Source organism: Fusarium odoratissimum, assembly GCF_000260195.1.
Source record: "Fusarium odoratissimum NRRL 54006 unplaced genomic scaffold supercont1.25, whole genome shotgun sequence".
NCBI lineage: Eukaryota > Fungi > Ascomycota > Sordariomycetes > Hypocreales > Nectriaceae > Fusarium > Fusarium odoratissimum.
In genome coordinates, this window is record NW_022158778.1 from 392,329 (window position 1) to 414,679 (window position 22,351).

At 49.3% G+C, this 22,351-nt stretch overlaps 10 protein-coding genes across 17 annotated transcripts; 6 read left to right on the top strand and 4 right to left on the bottom strand.

The window, feature by feature from the left end:
* Positions 1–302: 302 nt before the first annotated feature.
* FOIG_12224 (uncharacterized protein) lies at positions 303–3,638 on the top strand. 3 transcript variants are annotated; one of them, XM_031213068.1, is made up of 8 exons: positions 303–936; positions 1,401–1,481; positions 1,597–1,702; positions 1,756–1,866; positions 1,920–2,198; positions 2,285–2,534; positions 2,585–2,898; positions 2,949–3,624. In XM_031213068.1, the coding sequence occupies exons 1-8, from the start codon at positions 885–887 to the stop codon at positions 3,298–3,300; spliced, it is 1,545 nt and encodes a 514-aa protein (XP_031057364.1). In that variant the 5' UTR covers positions 303–884; the 3' UTR covers positions 3,301–3,624. The 3 variants fall into 3 exon arrangements, with proteins under 3 accessions (XP_031057364.1, XP_031057365.1, XP_031057366.1); XM_031213069.1 differs by having other exon boundaries at positions 303–1,481; positions 2,949–3,638; XM_031213070.1 differs by having other exon boundaries at positions 1,401–1,702; positions 2,949–3,637.
* On the bottom strand, positions 2,876–4,558 carry FOIG_12225 (splicing factor U2AF 23 kDa subunit). The gene is made up of 3 exons (XM_031213071.1): positions 4,395–4,558; positions 4,095–4,329; positions 2,876–4,038 (listed from the first exon to the last, which is right to left on the bottom strand). The coding sequence occupies exons 1-3, from the start codon at positions 4,458–4,460 to the stop codon at positions 3,710–3,712; spliced, it is 630 nt and encodes a 209-aa protein (XP_031057367.1). The 5' UTR covers positions 4,461–4,558; the 3' UTR covers positions 2,876–3,709.
* Positions 4,559–4,667: 109 nt separating this feature from the next.
* On the top strand, positions 4,668–7,928 carry FOIG_12226 (uncharacterized protein). Its single transcript, XM_031213072.1, has one exon. It carries the CDS (start codon positions 5,052–5,054, stop codon positions 7,197–7,199), a length of 2,148 nt encoding a protein of 715 aa, XP_031057368.1. The 5' UTR covers positions 4,668–5,051; the 3' UTR covers positions 7,200–7,928.
* A 479-nt stretch (positions 7,929–8,407) lies between these two features.
* FOIG_12227 (uncharacterized protein) lies at positions 8,408–11,759 on the top strand. Of its 2 annotated transcripts, none has more exons than XM_031213073.1 (3): positions 8,408–9,191; positions 9,346–9,570; positions 9,620–11,759. In XM_031213073.1, exon 3 carries the CDS (start codon positions 10,850–10,852, stop codon positions 11,642–11,644), a length of 795 nt encoding a protein of 264 aa, XP_031057369.1. In that variant the 5' UTR covers positions 8,408–9,191; positions 9,346–9,570; positions 9,620–10,849; the 3' UTR covers positions 11,645–11,759. The 2 variants fall into 2 exon arrangements, with proteins under 2 accessions (XP_031057369.1, XP_031057370.1); XM_031213074.1 differs by having other exon boundaries at positions 9,774–11,759.
* On the bottom strand, positions 11,699–15,180 carry FOIG_12228 (mannan polymerase complexes MNN9 subunit). 3 transcript variants are annotated; one of them, XM_031213076.1, is made up of 4 exons: positions 13,564–15,029; positions 12,964–13,513; positions 12,492–12,906; positions 11,699–12,443 (listed from the first exon to the last, which is right to left on the bottom strand). In XM_031213076.1, exons 1-2 carry the CDS (start codon positions 14,668–14,670, stop codon positions 13,493–13,495), a joined length of 1,128 nt encoding a protein of 375 aa, XP_031057372.1. In that variant the 5' UTR covers positions 14,671–15,029; the 3' UTR covers positions 11,699–12,443; positions 12,492–12,906; positions 12,964–13,492. The 3 variants fall into 3 exon arrangements, with proteins under 3 accessions (XP_031057372.1, XP_031057371.1, XP_031057373.1); XM_031213075.1 differs by having other exon boundaries at positions 11,699–12,906; XM_031213077.1 differs by having other exon boundaries at positions 12,045–13,513; positions 13,564–15,180.
* Positions 11,961–13,080, top strand: FOIG_12229 (peroxin-4). The gene is made up of 2 exons (XM_031213078.1): positions 11,961–12,451; positions 12,501–13,080. Exons 1-2 carry the CDS (start codon positions 12,259–12,261, stop codon positions 12,824–12,826), a joined length of 519 nt encoding a protein of 172 aa, XP_031057374.1. The 5' UTR covers positions 11,961–12,258; the 3' UTR covers positions 12,827–13,080.
* Positions 15,181–15,338: 158 nt separating the features above from the next.
* On the bottom strand, positions 15,339–19,149 carry FOIG_12230 (uncharacterized protein). Of its 2 annotated transcripts, none has more exons than XM_031213080.1 (2): positions 18,830–19,149; positions 15,339–18,777 (listed from the first exon to the last, which is right to left on the bottom strand). In XM_031213080.1, the coding sequence occupies exon 2, from the start codon at positions 18,121–18,123 to the stop codon at positions 17,485–17,487; it is 639 nt and encodes a 212-aa protein (XP_031057376.1). In that variant the 5' UTR covers positions 18,124–18,777; positions 18,830–19,149; the 3' UTR covers positions 15,339–17,484. The 2 variants fall into 2 exon arrangements, with proteins under 2 accessions (XP_031057376.1, XP_031057375.1); XM_031213079.1 differs by lacking the exon at positions 18,830–19,149 and having other exon boundaries at positions 15,339–17,435; positions 17,503–18,516.
* FOIG_12231 (uncharacterized protein) lies at positions 15,500–18,613 on the top strand. Of its 2 annotated transcripts, XM_031213082.1 has the most exons (8): positions 15,500–15,751; positions 15,854–15,937; positions 16,151–16,182; positions 16,234–16,265; positions 16,318–16,366; positions 16,418–16,484; positions 16,537–16,684; positions 16,737–18,613. In XM_031213082.1, exons 1-8 carry the CDS (start codon positions 15,704–15,706, stop codon positions 17,228–17,230), a joined length of 954 nt encoding a protein of 317 aa, XP_031057378.1. In that variant the 5' UTR covers positions 15,500–15,703; the 3' UTR covers positions 17,231–18,613. The 2 variants fall into 2 exon arrangements, with proteins under 2 accessions (XP_031057378.1, XP_031057377.1); XM_031213081.1 differs by having other exon boundaries at positions 15,563–15,751; positions 16,234–16,366.
* Positions 19,150–19,298: 149 nt separating the features above from the next.
* FOIG_12232 (uncharacterized protein) lies at positions 19,299–20,986 on the top strand. Its single transcript, XM_031213083.1, has 2 exons — positions 19,299–19,538; positions 19,592–20,986. The coding sequence occupies exons 1-2, from the start codon at positions 19,414–19,416 to the stop codon at positions 20,454–20,456; spliced, it is 990 nt and encodes a 329-aa protein (XP_031057379.1). The 5' UTR covers positions 19,299–19,413; the 3' UTR covers positions 20,457–20,986.
* FOIG_12233 (uncharacterized protein) lies at positions 19,667–22,331 on the bottom strand. Its single transcript, XM_031213084.1, has 3 exons — positions 21,987–22,331; positions 21,050–21,938; positions 19,667–20,996 (listed from the first exon to the last, which is right to left on the bottom strand). Exons 1-3 carry the CDS (start codon positions 22,116–22,118, stop codon positions 20,581–20,583), a joined length of 1,437 nt encoding a protein of 478 aa, XP_031057380.1. The 5' UTR covers positions 22,119–22,331; the 3' UTR covers positions 19,667–20,580.
* Positions 22,332–22,351: the final 20 nt, after the last annotated feature.

The window sequence follows — 22,351 nt, forward strand, 5'->3', positions numbered from 1 at the left end:
TTTATGACAGGCACTAGTTTAGAGGGAAATAACCATATTGACTCCTGCAGAAGTAGATATTTCCACGGGCAGGGAATTATACAAACACAAAGACCTCATGACAGATTCCATTTGGGACATGTTCACTCTTCAGGGCTATTCCTTGGCAGGTCAGGGCAGACATCAGCCCCCACTTCCTGGTCAACGCAAAGACAATCCTTCTCCATCGCGGGGCAGATCTGCTGGATTGGTTCATGGAAATGATTGGATCTTGATTACATAGGTAGGTCTTATTCTCGATGCCTGCTCAGATGGTTGTTGCCACTTCCCATCACTACCTCCACTACCTACCTGATGTTAATCTGCCTTGGAAGGTGTTCAAAAACGTGATCGTTTCAGTGCCCATCCTCCCCTGGCGTCACTTTGGTCATTTCAAGACCGTTTTTGTCAACACCGGGCCATCCGTTCCGTCATTACCATAGCTATTAACCTCTTCTCTCCCTACCTACCCAGGTACCTAATCTTTGGTGACTGATTGCCTCGTCGTTTCTTAATATCTTTTTCTCTCCATCCAATCCAATACCACCACGCTCAACTCGGCTTTATAATCCATAGCAATTATTCTCACTTCGTCACCTCCGCTGAACCACCGCTCACAAACGATATCGCTATTTCTCAAGCTCCACTTGAGCTCGAGCTCTCTTACCGTTGTGACTATCTGTCTACCTACATCATACAAAGGCCCCCGCACCCAGCCCAACAAAGCTCGAACTGCGCCTCCAAAGGACTGTGGTCCCGTACGTTCATCTGGCTGATTCCCATACCGACATTCTTTGAGAGCCTCAGCAAACGAAATCGTTCGCAAACCAACGTACCTAGGCAGCAGCCTCTAGCAGCAAGAAACAATGGTCATGGGTCTTGTCTCTCATGGACGCCGCAGGACCGGCAGCACCGCGAGTGAGTTTGCCTATCCTCTTTCTCGTCTTATAAAGAATCGGAACCTCTTGTGACGGCTTCAATGCGCAATCGACCCCGTGGAATCTTCCGCCTGCTACACTGAATTTGCTTTGGTGTCTCCCTTGTTCAAGACGTCACCTAGAGGCTGCAGTACCGGCATAGGTCTTGGTAGCTTGGAGCTCTAGTGAAGGGCGGCCCCCCTCTGTTCTGTTCTCTTCTCTATTCGGTTCAAGCGCTCACTCACCCACATCCTTTCACATTGAATCCCCACTCAGCAAATCCGAATCCTCCGTCCCTGTCCCTATCCCTGACCTTATAGTTATCGATCGAGTTCTGTTCTACCCCTCCCAAATCTGCACCCCTCCAAAATCCCTTATATTTTTCTTGGAAAAAAAAAAATTCTTTCTTTCTTCTTGGCCACTGAAGAGTCGCTATGTTGACAAACTGGTTCTCGCAACCTGCAGGCACTCGCTCCTCTACCGATGACCCTCGTGGTCCCGACGCTGAGGATGACACCCTAGTGATGGAGCCCGATCAGGGCAATGGTGAGCCCCTCCTTCGTTGCAGGTTGCGTCGACATTCGCAGTAACGGTGCGATCGCGACTCAAACCGACCGCCTCAGCCTTTCGACCTTGGACTGACTCTCGTGATGTACTCAAGTCCTCTCCCATATTATCTCCCAACTGCGACCCGGGGCCGATCTGAGTCGTGTCGTTCTTCCCACCTTTATTCTCGAACCCCGCAGTATGCTCGAGCGCATCACGAAGTGAATTCCCCTGTCTAAGTCATGAAAACCAGAGGTTAACTTGTTGGCTGCAGCTTCATGTGCCACCCCGAAATGCTCCTTCAGATTCCATCCATAGACGACCCCGTCGAGCGCTTCGTATCCGTAGTCAAGTTTTACCTCAGTGGTTGGCATATTCGTCCTCCGTGAGTTTGTGCTTGTTGTTGATGTCGATGCGCCGGTTACTGACAATCTGTAGAGGCGTCAAGAAACCCCTAAACCCTATTCTGGGTGAGATCTTCACTTGTTACTGGGACTTTGAGGATGGAAAGCGCGCATATTACATCTCTGAACAGACTTCTCACCACCCACCCAAGTCGAGTTACTTCTACATGGCCCCAGACCACCACATTCGTATTGACGGAACTCTAAAGCCTCGGAGTCGTTTCCTGGGAAATTCTGCCGCCAGTCTGATGGAAGGTATTGCATTTCTGAGTTTGCTAAACCGCGGAAAGGACCCTGCAAAGGGAGAGCAATAGTATGTTGACCCAACGCACTCAACCCTTGCATGGCTATGTGGTTCTGCAGTGCATATTTCGTTGTATATACTCTAACAGGATGCAGTATTCTCACCCAACCCAACATGTATGCCCGAGGCATTCTGTTCGGCAAAATGAAGTACGAGCTTGGCGATCATAGCTTTGTCCGATGCCCTGAACTCGACCTGGTTGCTGATGTCGACTTCAAAACAAAAGGCTGGGTCGGTGGTACTTATAATGCCATTGGCGGAGTGATCAAGAGGGAGAGCACTGGCGAGGTCTTGTTTGAGCTCTCTGGCCTCTGGAGTGAGGAGATGTACATCAAAGACATGACGGTTGGTACACCTATTTACAACACAAGCTCATTTTTAGCTGATATGATTAGACTGGTCACCGAGAGATGTTCTTCAACGCTCTGAGATCAAAGCCCTCGCCACCAACTGTTCGACCAATCGAGGAGCAAGAGGAACGAGAGTCTCAGCGACTGTGGGACAAGACGGCTAGAGCTGTCAAGGACCGCAACCATGAACTTGCCACAGACGAGAAGACCAAGATTGAAGATCGACAACGTGAGGAAGCTGCCCAACGAGCACAGGAAAACATCGAGTGGCACCCACGACTATTCAGGAGAGTACAAGGTGGTCCCGGTGGACTGGAAGAAGGCGAAGAAGATCTGGAATGGGTCATTAACGCCAATATGTAAGTGCTGGCAAACTTACGTAGTTGGCATTTCACTAACTTGTATCAAGTGATCATGCTGCGACGCCCGAGAAGCAAGCTGAGCAAATTATGGCAATCTATCCCATCGTCAAAGGACAAAAGTCGAACCAACGAAACGTCATCCCCCCACACAGCCCTTCTGCTAAGCCTGCTCAAACAGCATCAGCTCAACCGGTAGAGAACCACATCGATGATAACCTCATCAACTTTGACGAGATGCCTCCGCCTGCTAAGCCGGATCAGACACCCGCTGCTGAACAAGCAACAAAGCAATCTGAGATCCAAGGCTTGCTCAGCTCCACAGGAAAGAAAGCCGACGGACCGCTGATTGATTTCACAAACGATCTGAAAAAGGACTTACCGTCTGCCACACAACAATAAAACGCAATGAAGAAATGAATATCAATTATCTCTTAGATATGGGAAGCGGGCAGTGAGGACTGACTTTGCCTTAGAACAGTTGGACTAAGACGGAAGCAGGGGACAGGCAGGCTACATCAACATCGGCGCGCATCGGGATTAGTTATACACGGGTATTTGCATTCTCCGTGGGTTTACAATGAGTCAGAAGGGTTTCAACACCGGCCTCCGCCAGGTGACTACTGCAATATTCTTTTTGAGATATATTTGATGAAGGGAAGGGTATCCATAATGGTTGAATCGCCCAAGAATCCTTACATAAAAACTATTAGAACAAAACCCCAGCCCCTATAACGCCGTGACCGTGCCATCCGTATTGCATTTCTTCCTATCGAAGGCCCTTCACCACTCAGTACCAGTATACAAGCCGCTAGTAGCGACGTCTTGTGGGTTCAGGTGTAGGTGAGCGAGACGCGCTCTTCTCATCGCGACCGCGCTCCTTTAGCCACTTCTTTGTGCTTAGAGTCAGATCGCGATCGAGTTCTTCGCTAGGGTTCTTTCGGTGGATGAAGTTGCAGAAGCCTCCTCGAACACAACCTTCTCCAGAGTTAAGTCGGCAACAAGCCTCGCGGAAGTCGGTAACAGGACTTAATTCGCAGTATATCGGGCGCGCAGCATACCATCGACTGTTAAGCTCATCGCAAGCCTTCTGGGCTGACTCTTCGTACTTGAAGCGGGCGTAGACGTTGCCGATCAAGTCTATTCGAAGTTAGCATTTGAAAACTATAGAGAATCTGGGAGAGAGAACGACTTACGATCATTGTTGTTGTCACAAACAACAAGCTCCTCCAGTTCGCCGTATTTGCAAAGCTCACACCAGATATCCTCATAGAAGGCGTCGAAGTGGTTCTGTAGTTGAGAAGGATTCATTCGGTTTTTGGGATCGTACGCCGGATTCTGGTAGAGGTTGGGCATCAGGATCGTCTGACTGTAGGAAGGCTTGACGTGTTTTCGCGAGCAGCGATCGCCATGACGACAAGCACCGATTTTCTACGTAGGCGCGGACAGAGTCAGTAATCTTGGACTTGCGACTGAGACGCGTTTCAGGGACTTACGAAGTAGAAAGAGCAGTTGACCTTGTCAAGCTCTGTACCGAAGATTGAGGCAAGAAAATTGGCCATTGTTGCGGTTCTGGTGGACAGTAGACTAATGAGGCGACAGCAAGTTGATGAAGACTTGAAGAAGGATTTGAGGTCGAATATGGAAATCAATTGCAGGCGTCGAAGATGCTTGTCGAGGTACGTACCTTCTCACGTGCGATGGAAGACTCCAGCCTTCCGTTCTGTGGCTTGATAAGCCTCCTCGCCACAGATCAAACATCTGACTAAAAGCTAGCGCCATTCTTCTGACAGGGTTCATTCAATACCCTTCTCATCGGCCTGAGACGCAAGCCTCTCCTGAGAGCTCCGGGAGGCTAATGTCCAAGTTAGTGTGGAGAGCTTCCCCAAACATTTTCTGGCAATTGGTTTAATTTCGACAGGGTCTTTGTTTGGGGCCTTGGTTAAGGGGACGAAACGCAACACAAACGCAGCCAAGGTGCTCTCCTGCTCCTATACTCTCAACCATACGACGTACAATCTGATCGCCCAATTCACATATGAAACATATACAATTCTTTTCTTGATATGCATCATCGGGCAGTGATAGCAACATCATAAGGTCTTTGTTGTCCCCTCTCTCTGTTTGTTTACCTAAGGACCAATACCTCGACCATGGATCAAGCAGACATCCCCGCGCTGCTGGCGCGAATGGCGAGTGATGAAGATGCTTCGCGCAAGATGGCAGTATTTAAACTGCAAAACTCGATTAATGATCCAGCATTTGCCGATGTTTTCATATCCTCAGGCGGTCTAGTCGTCCTCCGTCGACTCATCATGACATCTGCTGGCAACACGCTCGCATACTCTCTTCAAAGTCTTACCCGATTGCTGGAAGTTGATATGGGATGGGATATCTTTGAGGGTCCAACCGCAAGCGACCTCGTCGAGCGTGTCGTCGAATTGATCGTTACAAACCCTCTTGTCAATATCCTCAGAGGAGCCATGTCTATCTTGGTCGCACTTGTTGGTCATTCCCAGTCTACCAACCAAAGTGATGCCGCGAACCGAACACCAGGAACCTTTGGCTTCCGCGCCCTGAAACCCGCCGTGGCTGTGCACCCGAACTTCTTCGAGCTGGTTATACAGCAGCTGCAGAGCGCAGATCATGCCCTGTGTGCCAATGCACTGATGTTGATCAACGCCCTGATCCGAGACGCCGTATCGGGGGAGAGTACAACAAATGGTGGAAAGGCTAACGCAGGTTCAGGAGAGGATTGGGCCAAGTTCATCAAGCGGCTACAAGACTTGGGACTTATCAAGGCGGTTCACAGGCTCATGCAGAGTTCTGCGCTTCAGGACCTGGCGCATCCCATGCTGGAGTTTCAAACGTTAACCAAAATTCTATTGAGGAAGTGGCGCGAAGTCGACGTTGATCTCGAGCGACCGGAGCACCGAAGGGCTCTCAAGGGACTTCATCTGGCGAGTGCACCGGAGCGAGCTCACGTAAACGGACATTCCCCGGGACAAGAGTCGCACGAGGCTCCAGGAAAGAAGGGCAGCAGGCGTCACAATCCCGAGAAATGGAGGAGACTGGGATTCGAGACGGAGAGTCCTGCACAGGAGTTCGATATGACTGGCTTCTTGGGTATGATGGACCTGACCGACTACGTCCGCAGGAATGAGGATGGATTTCAGAAGCTGCTGCTCGAACAGGCAGGGAAGCCTGCACGTGAACGCTGCCCCGTGGCCAGGGCCAGTTTCGCTGTGACGATGATACTGTACGACCACTTCGACGTGGACAAGACGGATCTGGATGATGTCAGGGGCTACCAGTTATTGGAGGCCAAAGACCACGACAGATTATTCAGACCCCTATTGCTCCAGTGGTCTCGGCTGCACACCGCCGGCTTGTATGCCTTTTTCCGTGTCTGGAAACTAACTGGCGCGGAACAGGGTGACTTTGAAAAGGTGGTCGAGCTGGTTAGAATTCTGATCGACTGCGTTGTCGGAGGAGCTACAAGGACCAAGGATGTGGCCGAGGTGGAAGAAGAGATGCAGGAGTACGACGTACCGCGACTACGGGAGCAGCAAATGGGCCTGTTGGAAATGTCGTTTGAAAGCACATGGGGTCAGCACCTACAACAAGTGAGAGAAGAGCTGAAACAAGAGGCTCTGCAATTCGTCAAGGAGCAGCGAATTCGATGCCTTCTACAAGGATCTTGGTTCTCGAAGCCGACGCCTAAGCGAGACAATGGCGCAGTGAAGCACAGACTATTCACACCTACACCTTGGCGATATGCAAAACTCTCTCATAACCGACGATATCTACACTACGCCGACTTCGAGGAAAAGACAGTAACGGCGCCCAGCCTGGATTCGTTGGGAGAAAAGGTTGATCTCAGTACTATCAGTTCTGTTGTATCCAATGTTTCAGCGCCCAATGAAGACACCCGGAGCACCATGAGTGATTTGATGGGCAAGGATGCAACTCCCAAGACAACAACCAAGATCACCGTCTACAGTTTCGTAAACCCAACGGAGGCGGCAAGGGGAACGGATGGCAAGGAACAGCCCATCTTTACTTTGTGGCCACTGAGCCACAGCCTGGCCTCGGAATGGCTGGACGGACTCTTGATGCTACTGAACCAAGCGCCCATAACCGCAGAGACCAACAAGCTTGTGAACCTGGTGAGCGAGTACGGGCTCAAGATCCGACTATTGAATGTCCGAATGGACACAGCATTTGATGGTCCAGAGCCCGGAGCTGGAGTGATACCGAGCCGGGATGGTCTTGACGAGGATTACTTTTTCGAGGTGTGAGCGTGAAAGATGGTTGAGCATATTGTTTTTTCTTTTGTCATGTCCGTTTGTGTTTGGCGATTCATAATTATACCCCATATCGTTGCGCGGCAAGGCCAATAGAGACAGGCATAGCGAGCGTTGTTTGGACAAGCTCAATACAGCTGGAAGAAGAACATATCAGATATAAGTGAGGCATTAACTTTGGGCATGTTGCTGAATATTTCATGCCTTATCATGATGATAGCATAGCATTCGCATTGCTCATTACTTTGTGTTTACATGTATCCTGAAACATGATGTTTTGACGTATAGCCAATGTAAAAGTACGAATTCGAGATATTGTTTCATGGCATGAGAAAAGTTCATGATGGCATATGTTGATGAGAAGCTCGGACTTCTCTTTGATCCTGTTGTAAACTTTGCCTACTCTAAGTCCTTGAGTTCCGAGGAAAAGCATCTCATCTCCATTCTCAGATGGCGGTCACTCATGCAACGGTGATCAGTTCTAGTGGAGGGGAGGGATTGAATGGCTTAGAACGGTTCGGCTTCAGGCCGATTCGGAGACAAGCCAAGGAAGCGGTCCGGGGGTACGGGGGTCGGCAATGGATCAATGGGTCCTGCTCCGTAGCTAGGAGCAAGTCAAGATGAAGAATCTGACAAGGTCTGAGAGACGAGGTATCAGTACATAGGCCTCTAGGTCATAACTTACAGGAGTTATTAGTCCCACGGGATTGAGTTTTTTTCTTTTTTTTCGTGAGATACCGACTCAAAACCAAGCCAAACCCTCAGAGTCAGTCTCGAATAAAACTTGATGGGATGCCTTAGAAGATTGTGGGTAATCTTTCGATCAACATTGAAGAGCTAGGACGGTGGTACATGGAAAGGTAAGGTAGAGCTGGCTTGGGCAGCTCGGAACGGTTTTCAATGGAGCTTCGAGGTTGGAGTGGCATGCATTGGGTGGATCTACAGATAGATCGTGGATCATGATGGTTGGATCGTGTAACGATACAATGGAGAGAGATCCAATTCTGCTGAAGTGGCCTGGTCTGATATGGCCTGAGTTGTATCTGTAAAACTTAGGTACCTACTAACCTAGTAACTGTAAGTTTCCCCTCTCGCAGGTTGATAGAATGATGAATAAGTTACTTTACTCATAGCACAGTCAGACAAGTATTCCATTCCTCTGTGCGTACAGTACCAATCTAATAAACTTGACAACGATCTCGACCAACTTACCACAACACCTACCTAGTCTAGGTACTATTTCTTCCGCCTGGAACAATGAGAAAGATGCTGAGGCACACATCAGTAGCGGTGACGCCTCGTCTTCCACTTGGCTTGCTGCAACTGGTGTCGCGTGCATAAGCGTGAGGCCCCTCTCTGCTCTGCTCTGCATTCGCGTTGTTTGGAGAGGAGCAGGAAAAAAGTTACAACCCGGTTTTTAGCTGTACGAGCTACAAGCAAGCTCCCGGAATGGCCAAGTCCCCATCGGGTCCCAGCGGAAGAGGAAAGAAGAGAGGATTGCGGTGTGCAATTCGATCCAATGCTGATCGTGTTGTGCGTGGTTGGGCTCTTTTGTTTATTTATTTTTGTTCTTGTGTATTTTCTTATTGGTACCCGTCCATTATAAGGTATCAAGAGTGAAGCAAGAAAAATGCGGAGCTAGCCTTTGTATTTAGTTTTCTTCTTCCCTCGTCTTTCCTCTCCCTTTCCCTTCTTCTTCTCTTCTAGGTCAGTCATTGATATGGCCCTCCTCCAATAAAACCTCATCTGTTTGGGTTGGAGAGGAGAAGACGACAAGAATTGAGCTCAAATATACTCATCGAGCCTCTCTCTATCGGAAGGGAGAGGCATTGTTGCGGGCTGCCAGCCCAGTGTAAAACTGGCTGGAGATCAGCAACCTTTACTGGTTCATCTCCCTGACCGAATATTTCGTACATATCGAATTCCTTCCATCACCGCCTCATCCTTCACCTCCACCTTCACCTCTGGGGCTGATTCCATTCCGAGGTACGTACCTTTTTGAGATATCCCTTCAGCTGTGGAGATCAGTCAGTCTTGGCCCTGCCGGGCTGGAGAGACTGACCACCCCTGAAGCCTGAAGCCTGAAGCCTGAAGCCCTGAAGCGAGGAAGCCAAAGCTGACAGGAGACGCGTCCCTCTAGCAAATCACGTCTCGGAGGAAAAAAAAGTTGTCCCCTAAAAAGGACAGCCAATCTTATCGGTAATCTGGACAGTACCAGTTTATCACTGGATATTGCACTACTCCCGTACAGAACAACAAATTAAACTCCCCCTTCTCCCACCATCACGGTGCAATTAATCTTGCAACATTCCGTTCATTCTTGGACTCAAAGCCTTTTCGAAGTTGCTGATAAAACTGCGTCTCGGTATGTTTGCCCCTTTTTACCCAGATACCAAAGTTATCCTTTTCGTCAGCTTGTGGCTTCTCCTTTGATTAGCCTGCGCCTCGTATCCCATCCCCTTAACATGTGTTATTTCTTCCTGCCAGCTTGTCCTCAATTTTTCTCTGCTGCCTGAATCCACATTCATTATCACTTTCTTTGCGCTAACTTCTAATTTCTTCATTCAGCTCATCACCAGAGTATCCATTCTTTCACATTGAACACGCAATTCCGGATCGATAATTCTGTTGCCTACCCTCCAAGGCCATAAAAGCATCCACTCGATTCACTAGGTAGTCTATACTCCTTCCACACCAACAACATCAAACCCTTTCTACGAGAGTTCGTCGCACGAATCAGCCATCATGTCTCGCATTCAGATCCCTCTCGACGTTATCACGTCCCGCCTCAACTTCGGCGATCGCTTCCAGGGTCTTCGATCTGGTCCCCTCAGCGGCCGCTTCTCCAACTTGCGACCCGTTGGCGAGTTTCTCGACTTCAAGCGTCTCTCTAAGCCTGCCAACTTTGTTGAGATGCAGTCGCGCGTCAACTACAACTTGAGCCACTACTCCAGCAACTATGCTGTTATCTTTGTTATGCTGAGCATTTACGCCCTGCTCACAAACTGGTTGCTGCTCTTTGATATCATCCTTGTAGTTGTCGGCATGTGGTTCATTGGCAAGCTCGATGGCCATGATCTCGAGATTGGCACTTTCCGTGCTTCTTGTTCGCAGCTTTATACTGCACTCGTTTGCGTCGCCGTTCCTCTGGGTCTGATTGCTTCACCTTTCACTACCCTACTCTGGCTCATTGGCGCATCTGGCGTGACCATCCTCGGTCACGCTGCATTTTTGGACAAGCCCATCGATGAGGCTTTTTCCGGGGAGGCGGTCTAGGTGGTCGGCCGCAATCTCCCGAATTCGCGCCCCAATGGGGAAGACCATCGAGGCGCAGTCGGAGGAGAACAGACGGGGACTCTGCGTCTCGCGGACGTCAAGGAAGAGACGTTCGTGTGGAGGAATTGGATTCGGATGAGGATGCACGAGGTGTTGGTGCCAGTTCAGGTACCCGCTTTGCTAGCGATTCTCTTCGTTTTACGGGAATAGATTTGGGTAACCGAGAACGGGGCTTGGTACGAAGGGGTGATTATCAGGATTCGGAGGACTCGGAGGATGACAGTGACAGCAGTGAGGATGAGGAGTTTGAACAGTATCTTGCCGAACTGGCTGTTCGTGATCGGGAGGAAGCCCTGGTCCAGTCGGCAATGCACAGAATCGAGCGTGCAAAGGCCAAGGGAAGAACAGATGTTGATCTCAACGAGGAAGAAATGGGTGCTCTGGAGCGACGACGAAAGAGAGACGAGGCAGCGAAGAAGAAGAAGAGCGGCAAGAAACGTAAGGACCAGCGAGTCGCTGTGCCACTTACCCAGCTCGAGCCGTCATCGCGCAAAAAGAAAGCACCCCCGGTCTCTAGTCAACCACGCACACAGTCGCGAGCCCGGCAATCTTCTTCTAACAGCAACCTTACCGAGGATCAAGACCGTTCGTCACGCCCTTCCATGGGCTATTTCCCACCACCAGCGACAGCCGGCCGACCACGCTCAGGGACCTCGTCACAAAGACCTCAAAGTAGAGTTAGGGCCCCTTCTAATAGTCGTCAGCCTTCTGATAGCTCGGTGATTGTTCGTCGTGGTAGGAACTCGAGTCAAGCTCCCCTCGATCCCTTTCAGTTCCAGGTTCCAGGCGCCCAGGCCTCGAGTCCAGCTGGATCATGGAGACAATTCTCAGGGGCCCAGCGTTCATCACGGGGATCCCGTCAAATCGACGGGTCAAGCGAGGAAGAGAGCGAGAGCGAGGATGAGTCTGATGAGGAAAGAGAAGCATCAGTAGAGACGACATCTAGCGATGATGTTGGCAGTGGAGCTCAAATTGTCGTTGAAGAATCATCTCCTGAGCCTTCTAAGCCCGAGCCAGTCAGGAGGAATCCACCTCGTACTTCTGCCTCATCATCCACGTCCAAGCGAAAGCCTGCGGCGAATGGTGGGCGAAGGAAAAAGTAGAGAGTTATGATGCTAGACTATAGGAGAAAAATACCACCCTGTTCAGAAAATTCACATCTCTATTCATTATTTGTAGACTATCGATTCGTCTTGCCAGAATGTATCCATCTCTTAGTCTTTGTTGTTGAATATGGCCAAGTTCATGACATCGTGTAAGAAGCCTTTCCACATGAAAGGGGTCGCTAGACATGAAGCTTGAGCCACGCTGCCACAGCCACTGGCCCGTTGAGCTGGCAGTTATAGTACCGAGCCAGGGGCCTAGTAGTCCGTACGTAGGCTAGCCTCCCAGGTACCTTAGGTTGGACAGTACTTTCCTAGGTCAGACAAGTACCTACATCTCCTAGGTACCTTAGGTATTTTGAGTATCGAGCATCCCTCGGCTCTGGCCGACCTTACCCCTGTAATGAGTCGCCAACTAGGCATGCCGAGGGGAGCTCAACAGCTCAAACGTGACGAAATAAGTCACGACCCCAGACCAGCTGGAACCTCGTCCCATCCCCAACTCCAACTCCAACTTCAAGGATCCCGCCCAAACTCTTTGAACTCATAACCTTGATAAATTCCTCGCCGTATCATTACTCCGCCTAGCCCTGATATCGCATTCAACCAAAGCAATGCCACCATCGTCATCAAACTCAGTCGCTGCGTCGCGAAGCGCAAGTCGACGACTGATAAAGGAGTTGGACACATGGAGCACAGAGCAAAAGGAAGAGAAGGGCATCGAACGTCTTGGACCAGTCAATGAGGGCGACTTGATGGAGTGGGAAGCCGTCATCAATGGACGAGATATAGGCCACGGCTACGATGGTCAGCCCAACTCTTGATTTTGCCATCTTCACCTACTAACATCTTGCAGAGGGACGCTGGCTTATCAATATTTCCATCCCATCGACTTACCCCCTCGCACCACCAAAGATGACGTTCGTCACGCCCGTTGTTCACCCGAATATTGCCCTTCAAACTGGCGAGATCTGCCTGGACCTGCTCAAGGACGCATGGACACCTGCGTATAGTGTCTTGGAGTGTGTTCGAGCCGTGCGCATGTTACTAGGATGCCCTGAGACCGATAGCCCACTTAACGTAGACGTTGCGGCCTTGTTGCGCTCCGGCGATGTGCTTGGTACCAGGAAGCTTGTCGAGTTTTGGTGTCGGGATTCTGATGGGCGGTATGAGGGGCCTTGAAATGCTAGCTATGGAGTTTGCACCGGTTGAAGATGAGGTATATGCTTGAATTCGGGGGTTACAATATGGAGTTATGGTTCCTATAGAAGGTTTATTAATATACCTAGGTAGTCAGTTGGATGTCAGATTGGGCTTACAGATGTTCATAAGTTTGTTGGTTGAGCAGTATCGCATGATTCTCAGTAATAATATTACAAATACGAACTCGATTTGAGAAACAAAATTCACGAGATGACAACCTATTCGAGAATGACCTCAAAACTTGTATGTGAACAGCATAACACACGCACTCGCAGATGCCCATCTATTCCATGATTCTTCCTCCACTTTCGCATTGAATGCCTGAATGTTCTTACAGAAATTTGTAAACCAATACAATATGCATATCTTTAACAAGCCATGATAGCTTCCCTGAAGCTATCGCGCTGTTTTTTGGCAACGAGGCTTCCATTCCCCTCTGTTTTTGAATAAATGTTCAGAGGATGCACTACTAAACGCCATGACCTGTACCCGCCCAAATTGAATCGTGATTTGCCCACTAGCTATTAAGCAACTATTTAATATCCTAATCCCAGGGCAGCATGCTTATCTTCTTGGCATAAGAACTAGAAGACAGGGGCCGCAAAAGGAGCTGGATCATGTTGCCCTCGTGAAGGCGTGGCAACGTTATTCGTTATAGTGATAGACCTAGAAAGTCATTAGTGCCAGATGTTGGTTGCAACAGAGAAATGACTGACCTTGTAATTGGGCAGGCCATATGGTTGCCAGCCTAATCGCTTAGCCATTTTGGCGAATCCCTCAGTCTCAATAAGATGGTAGAAGGGGAAGGGAGGGAACATGGCACCATCGCGATGCACATCTGCCTTGACTAGAAGGGCAGTACCTCCAACTCCGTCAAGTGGGATAACCAGATTACGGTCGCCGCCCTCAACAGCCAGGTATGCCATAAGCATTCGATATGTTGGCATTTCAGCGTAGCCCTCGAGAAGAATTTCATCCGGTCCCATCTTGGCAGCGAGTGCCAGCGCTGTTTCGCTGTCTTGCCAGCTGTTAAAATCGTATGGCCGCTCGGCCATTTGCTTATGTTCCTCGTCGTAATATCGCTGGAAGCAGTTTGGGACAATGAGCGGCTTATCAAAGGAGGCGAGATCCTGGATCAGGGTTGTAGGAGTCTCAATGATGTCGGCATCTAGCCACAGGACCCAGGAGGTATCGGGTCCGAGAGTTGTGAACAGTAACGAATTCCGGGCCTTCGACATAACCTCACGACGGGCCTTCTGGTTTTTAAGCTTGTGGCGCTCGGCTTCATCCTGCGAAACAATAGCAGGATCAAAATCTTGACGAAGAATGATGATGCTCTTGAATTTGTCGCCCTCACGGCCATGCTTCTGCGTCTTGTGGATGTGTTCTTGGAGTTCGGTGGTGGCTTGGTTGCCCTCCTTGGTCTTGGGTAGGATGAACCCCAAGGTGATAAGTTCATGAGGATAAGTCAAGCGCAAAAGATTGTCCCAGTAGCCAGGATAGAATCGAGACATGGGGGTCAGGATGAGGACATTTTCTCGGTTCGCGATGGGCGAGGTCGTAATGGTGACATTGTTAAGGTTGTAGTGCACAACGGGTGGTGGCTTGAGCGGTACGCCAGATCGAGATTTTGACTTTCGGTACGGTGAAGTCGGCGGCGAGAGATGATGCTCTGCAGTTATGGACTCGAATCGGCGAGCGGTGGCGGATTTGCCCGACGGGGAGACGAGGAAGACGATGATGAAGATGCACAGGATCGCTCCGAGCGCGAGGGTCAAGGGATTCGTCTTCTTGAGACGAACCGCCCCCATGGGTCGGGCCATGAGAGTTGTATTAATGCGCCTGAGACGCGGCGAAGTCTTCGGATATGCCAGAGAGTGCGACAGCACCAGCTATCGCAAGGAAGTCGTGGGCATCAAATTAAATGTTGAAGCTGGTTCAAGATGCGCCGCAAGGGACACCTCAGGAATAAGTTGATAGGGGGTTTAGATAGATTCGTATAAACGGTTGAATTCTCAATTATAGCCTTTGAAGAGGCAAAAGACAGACGAGAGAAAAAGAAGAAACGGTCGTAGCAGATGAGACTGAGCGAAGGGGTAATATGACAGGAATACGAAGTGGTTCTCTGGCCTCCAAAGGGATAATTAACTGAAGACACAGCGACTCAAGGGTTCAGTTGGCTGAGTCCCCAGAACAGGTCTAGCGCTGAGACCCGTCCCATCGGTGAATCCCAGTAGCACCTATCCATGCAGATACAAGATACTTGTGATTTGGAGGCTCGGAGAGGCCTGAACTCTGGAAAGTATCATCGTGTCTGAGGGCTGAGGCCGTAATTCGTTTATACGTTTGGAATCATTTGAAAGTCAGTGAGAATTCGAGGTTCTACATATTCGATATTGCTGTCATCCAAGGCCTTCTCGTCTCCATTAGACCTCTCCAGTGAAGTGAAGTTTAAAAAGAGGCTTGGTCGAGGCCCCTCGGCAATGGTCTTGTTCTGATCAATCTGACGGTATGATGCTTGACAAATAACTAATATCAGTGGTATTCGAGTCTCCTAAACTGTTTCAATTGTAAATTGGTCCTGTTCGATCGCCCGAAACCCAACAATATCATTATCAAGTCCTTCCTCGTATTGTCGCACTAATAATAGAGGCTCCACCACGATTCAACGCCCAGGTTGTGGCTTGAAGCCTTGATTTGTGGCACCCACCCATGACATTCAATCCATCCTTCGCATGTGCGTAGACAACCTTGGCCCAACTTTGTAAAGCAACACAGCTCTCCTCTTCAATTTCAACCTCAACTTGCCGAATTCGTCGCGGATTCTGCAAAGCTTCGCAGCAAATATACGCAAATATGGCTGACAAGATGGATCGCGGTCTCGATGAGATCATCGCTGATACTGTACGTCTTTCTCATCTCCCTCCTATACTTTCATACCGTCTCCCGCAGTACATGAACGCGCCCCCGTCTCGCATCAACCCAGGCTGACTTTTTCTTTCGCAGCGCGCCAATCGACCTCGCAACCACCGTGGCCAAGGTCGCCGACGTGAACCCCGTAATGACTACCCTCGCGATGGTGTTAGAAAGGTTGGTTTCTCCTCAAACGGCAACTCGGCCTTCATCATGAGTCTTTGTTGACGTCGGCGGTGCAGGTTGACTTCCCTCGCCCTCCAATGATGCCAACTCGACCTGTACAACCCTCCTCGCAACTCGTCCTTTCGGTGCTCGGAGCTTTTGTCGATTGAACGGCTTTCCACTCTGAAAATCCCTTGCTGACCAGAGCGTCCCTCCCACTTACAGTCCGTTCGCGACGATTCACGAAACCTTGATAGGTCAGTCAAAGTCTTGCCTTCCTACTCCTCTCGCTTGCTAACTGTACACAGCGAATGGGTCCATGACCGATTCGAAGAGAACAGTAATACTTGAAAACCCTTCCTGCCCAGGACGCCCTTTTGACACTTGTCCAGACAACCGCCGAGCTCCTGCTCCTCGCCGCCGCCGCGAATCCCCAGACCAGTGAGTCTCACCAATCAACAATCGCGATCTCCCTAACCTTGTGCACAATAGGGAGTCCAAGGGCGTCAAGCTCAGAGTTGACAACATTCACTATGATCTCACTGAAGAAGACCTGGATGTAGGTGGATCACATGGCTGGAATTACTACACAGCAGCTCACAGGCATATAGGAGCTATTTCGAAGAATTGGCCCAGTTGTTCGCCTTCAGCTACGGTATGACCGCGCTGGGCGATCAGAGGGTACTGCTTACGTGACGTACGAACTGAAGGAGGACGCTCAGGAGGCGGTCAAGCAGTTTGATGGTGCCAATGCCAATGGTGAGTGAAAAGCCAGCTTGCCGAGTTGTGCAACCTGACTAACAGAAACCAGGTCAACCCATTCGATTGACTCTGCTACCCTCGCGAAACCCATTTGATACCGCCGTTATGCCCGGCCGTCCACTGGCAGAGCGAATCTCGAGTCCGGGGGAACGAAGATCCCATTCTCCCCATCGCCGGTATGATGACGACGATGCTGCCCGCAGAGGAATCGATAGATATGTTCCCGGTCAGGGTCCTCGTCGCAGCCCAATGCCTAGACAGGGTGGTCGGGGCCGAGGACAGGGTGGTCGTCGCCCTGGAGCTCGACGCGATGGCAGAGATGGGGGCAGAGATCAGGAGGGCGGACGCGGCGGACGGGGCAACCCTCGTGGAAAGAAGACACAGGAGGAGCTGGATGCAGAGATGGCGGATTACTTTGGCGGCGGTGACAACGCGCAGGCCGCCGAACCTGCTGACCAGCAAGATGCACCCCCTGCTCAAACACAGGCACCGGCGCAGACTGAAGCTCAAGCTGCGACCGACGATATTGACATGATCGAGTAGCTTTGTTGTCATGATACTTGAGTTTGATATCTGTCATGTTCACAACTATGTACACCACCAGAATGTTTAGCGCCTTACACCTAAAATCCCACCTTCGAAGTTGTCATTAATAATTTGGTTGCCTATAGCCAAATAGTCCACATGAAAAGAGAGGACATCAACCCCCTTGCGTGTTACGCCGGCTCCATGCATATGATAGTGATCCCTGCACTTGTTAGCAACCTTTCGATTGAATTCCAAAAAGTAAAAGAAACTCATGGCAGAATGCCTACCCCTGTGAAGCCCAGGTTTCGGCCTGTGACGAGGCCGTTGAAGGACATGTCAACATTGACGCTCATGTTGAAGCTGATACTGTTCCTATTGCTCGGTCTTGGCTGTGGTCCATTGACGTTGTGTCCATGCAATGTTGTCTGCTGGTTGACAGTTCTGGCCCCTCGCATCATGCCTCCATTGTTCTGTGTTGATATCCAGCGAGTAGTTTCGCTTCGTGTCTGGGTGATTGTGAATGGCGACCCAGGAGTTGTTTTTACACTTCGATCTGTTGCTCTCCTCGATAGTTGCCGAGGAGGCAGCTCTTCCACGCTACCTTCTGAGTCTGAGTCATAGTCTGAGGAGTCTTCATCTGATGTGTCTTCGTCGGATGATAGATGTACACTCTCGGCATCGTCGGTATCTTTGTCAGGTGACGGTTCAACTCTTTTCTGCTTCTGCTTTGGTTGATACGTCTTTACTGGTACTGTCGTATCCACTTCTTCGATTTCGTCTGGCTGTCGAGGGGTTGAAGTTGGAATAGGCTCTGTTTTCTTGTTGTTGTGTTTGTCTTGTGATGATCTGGTAGTTCTGGATGAGGATGCTGATGCAGTATCATGTTGATGTTGAGGAGGAGAGAGCATGATGGGCTATTAGTTGATGTTGTCGACGTTTTGGGTACGATCAATAAACTCGTTGGGTTTTGGTCGATAATGAATAGTTTGAATTACGGGTTTCGATTCTATGTATCATATCTTCAGTGACAGTCTATAGCCTCCACTGCCCGTCAAAGGTTCGTCATCATGTGCTTTATGTCTTCGGAGGCGAATCGAATTGGGCCATGAATGGTTCCCCGCGACACCAGAAACAGGGTGGGATCCTTGAAGAGTGACGTCGACCTTGACCACCAAGAAACAACTTATCGCTGTATAGGCCTCGGTTCATTTTGATCATATCATTCGAAACCATTCCATTTCCACGTAGCTGATGATTTTGAAAACTGTTGAGCCTATACACGTTCGGTTGCTCACATTCGCTAATATATTGAGCTACTATATATATATACGGATGGAATGAACGCCCACAGAGTGGACTGCGTACTAAGTCATAGCGCCCGTTGGAGATAACGGCGGGGATATCACTGTCACTTTCAACTGCAATTCATCCTCAGTTGATCGATCGATGCCTTATGAAATAACAAAGGCACTGGTATCGTTCATTGAAAGCCCCGCACCCACCTCGCTCTCCCAACTTCGACACTTTTCCATATCCACGTAATAACCATGCGATCCTTGAATCTCGATTCAGTGTCAGCAAATCCCGTAGCATCTTGTTAACTCGCCTACATACCTACAATATGCCCTGTAGTAATCAAGTGAAGTTGGCAATACGCCTAGTCTGTCACCCGTTTGGCAGGATCGGTAATCATTTGATTCCGGTTCTATCACTTGAAGTTTCCTCGACGCCTAGAGCATGATAGGTGAGTAGCTAAGACGTCAAGATCTAGTATATTTATTGTATCTCATATACCTTTGGGCCATGGCGTGTGCATTCATCGTGGTTATTGAGTCTTGAGCGTCGGGTTCTCCTCCGTCGAGAAGAAGTGCTTCAACTGAGATAGGCATATCTCTGAGAAACGAAACCCGAGATATTGTTTATCAACCTGTCCACTAGATTAATATCTGCTCCTGCTAAAGAGCAGCAATATATTTCATTGATAACTACCTATGCATAAAGCAAGTAGCTTTCCCCCTTCATTATTGGAACGTTATTGAAAATTTACAATATCTTAATTCAATAAGGATCAGTAAATGGTACTCTTAGGTTCTTATAGCAGCTCACTTACCCTAGTTCCCCGCGTCAACCTATCTCCATCACCTATTTACCTCAAGCCAACGCATAGCGCCCAATTTGAATTGATTATCAATCATAAGATGTCAGCTACCTTCGAATCTCTACCCAAAATTGGACTATTGTCCATTGGCGATATGGGGGTCGGTATTGCAAAACTACTAGTTGCCAACGGTTTCACCGTTGCAACCAATATCTCTGGCAGAAGGTAACTGATAAATCAAGCAAGGAGAGTGAGATGTCTACTAACGGTTCCTCAAGCAAAGATACCATCGAACGAGCTCGGGATGCAGAAGTTGAGCTCCTCGAGTCTGATGTTGATCTGGTCAGGCAGAGTTCCGTTATACTCTCCATTGTGCCGCCTAAAGACGCAGAGGCAACAGCCACTCGTATTACAGATGCGTTAGCAGGCTTAGAGACTACGAAAGAGCTTTACTTTGTCGATCTCAATGCTGTTGCACCTTCGACAGTCAAGGCCATTGCGGCATCTGTTAAGAGAGAAAACCTGCCTATACGATTCGTTGACGGAAGCATTCTTGGGCATCCTCCCAAGAAGACGTCTACCGATGCCGCAACAGAATCATCAAGCAGCAACGACTCTTCTGACTGGTACCGTCCTAGCATTCCTATATCAGGCTCGGATGGTTTCAGCTCGCTCCCTTTTGGAAAGAAACTGATATCTGTTCTCAACATGAAGCAAATCTCTCCTGATATCGGCGCTGCAAGTGGTCTAAAAATGTGCTTTGCTTCCCTTTCAAAGGGATTCACCGCCATTGCCACTCAATCGTTCACGACTGCACATAATCTTGGCGTCTTAGGCGCTCTTAAAGATGAGATTGGTACATTTTATCCAGCCATGCTTGCCAACGCTGAAAAGAGCGTTCCCGGCATGCCACCTAAGGCGTATCGCTGGGTGCGAGAGATGGAGGAGATTGCTCTCACTTTCAATGAGGAAGCGGGCTGGGATAAAAGGATGTTCATGGGTGCCGCGAGTGTCTACAAAGATATTGCGGAGAATGAAGTACTTGGAAACGAGAAGACGGGCAAGAGGAAGAGGGGAACAACGCTGGATGATGTCGCCGCAGCGGCAGCGGAAGGATTGCACAAGAAGCAAAGGCCACAATAAATAAACGCAGGCAGAATATTATTCACATACACATACAGCCATCTCTAGTCGCTGGGAGGGGTACTTATACATTCTTATAATACATACAACAACCGCTAGTGAAGACCATCAACACCGTGCTGACCTATACAATATAGATTCGAGAGTTAGGCACGTTGAGTTTCCAGTCGTTGTTGAACCCAGGTTTCGAAAACATGGAAGCATCAGATGAGGTTACAAATATGCCTACGTTGGAGAGAGCGCCGAAATGATTCTCCAACAATCGTGCCTCAGGTTGATATGGACTCGCATCAGTTTCATCCTCGACCTTGCTGGATGTTCCAAACACCACACCGGTTTGTTTCTTTCCGACCGGCTCGCTAGCAGAAGAATCTGTTGATGCAAAGAACTGGATTTTGGAACTCACAGGGACAAAATTGCCCCCTTCCATAGCTTGGATGAACCTTTGCATCTCTTCTTCTTCAGATACAACAAAGTGAGTTTGCTCGGGGTCAAGCGACAGCAAACCCTTCTTTGCCCCCCAACCGCCGCCACCACTCACTGCAAGCTGTTAATGGATGAAATCAGGCACAGGGACTGTAGAGTTTGCTTACAAACTTGATATAATCGACCCCCTTGCCTATACAGGATACCCAATTGATCGGAGGTTAAAGCCGTTAGCTCCGTGATACTTTGGCCATCAGCAAATGTTGCCTCGGGATCCGGATTGACATAGGGCGAGCTGCCCCCTGACTGAACAAAAGTCGGAGGTGTGATCATTGCCCAAATGCCCATAGGAGACTGAACTAAGTCCGATTTGCTGACATGGAGCTCGTTCACTGCTGGCTCGAGCTCATTTGATGCTGGAACTGATTCATCTTCGATGTCGACTCGCCGTACGATATTACCAAAGCTCTCAGTCACCACACGGGGTTGAGTCAAAGGCACGAGGGGAGCCCAGATACCAAGGTCATTGATTGACGGGAGCCTTTTCCGAAAAGGAATGTTTACTTTCTGCAAATGCTTTGTATCAGTTTGCTCAATAAGTTTTGGAGAGCCGGTTGACAAGTCGTAACGGCTAATGATAAGTGTCGAGGTCCTGTGGTTCTGAAAAGTGGTGTTGGTAAGAGGGATAGTGATATGCGGGTTGCCAAGATCCATCGTTAGAGCTGACACCTTCCCACCATCCGACCATTCCTTTGGGGGCGCCTTTGTCCATAGTCCTGGTAGGATAGTGTCGAGATTACCACGGAGGATAGATAGCCCCTGAATGGGTTTGTTGTTCGGCACTGGCGGGGCGATGTGGTCAACAACAGCGCCCAGAGTATGGAACTCTCCGGTCCCATCAGAACCTGACAGCATATCTACAAACTCAGACATAAATTCATCCTTGCCTAGCCATTGCGCATATTGTGGAGTTGTGAGTACAACTGCTGCATCGTGGCGGCTAGGATTGGTGATGTGGATCTGAGATCTGACGGTTTTTAATAGTTTTGAGGGATCCTGTGGAGGGTTAGCAAATTCGACAATTCTACTTGTTACAGAACTTACTTTGATCTTCGGACTCAGCTCAACAGTAAAGTAATCCGATTGTTTACTTGTTGAGTATACCCTCCTAGTTGTGGTCGAAATGCGATTGCAGAGACGGCTCTCAGGAGCTCTCAATGCCAGCCGCAGGGCCATTGGGACAGAATTCGAAGACTGGTCACACCAAATATTCAAGGTTGGAGTAGATGTTCTAATCTTGGCCTTTGGAGTAATTTCGTCTCAACTTATTGCATAGGGAGACACCTAGTCTAAGACGACATCCAGCTCAGGCACTTCACATCGCTGGGTTGAGCCTTTGTGGCTGGTGAACTGCTGCGCCACAGTCTACAGTACTGGCCCAACTGAAACATGGTGGTCCGATATCGTTG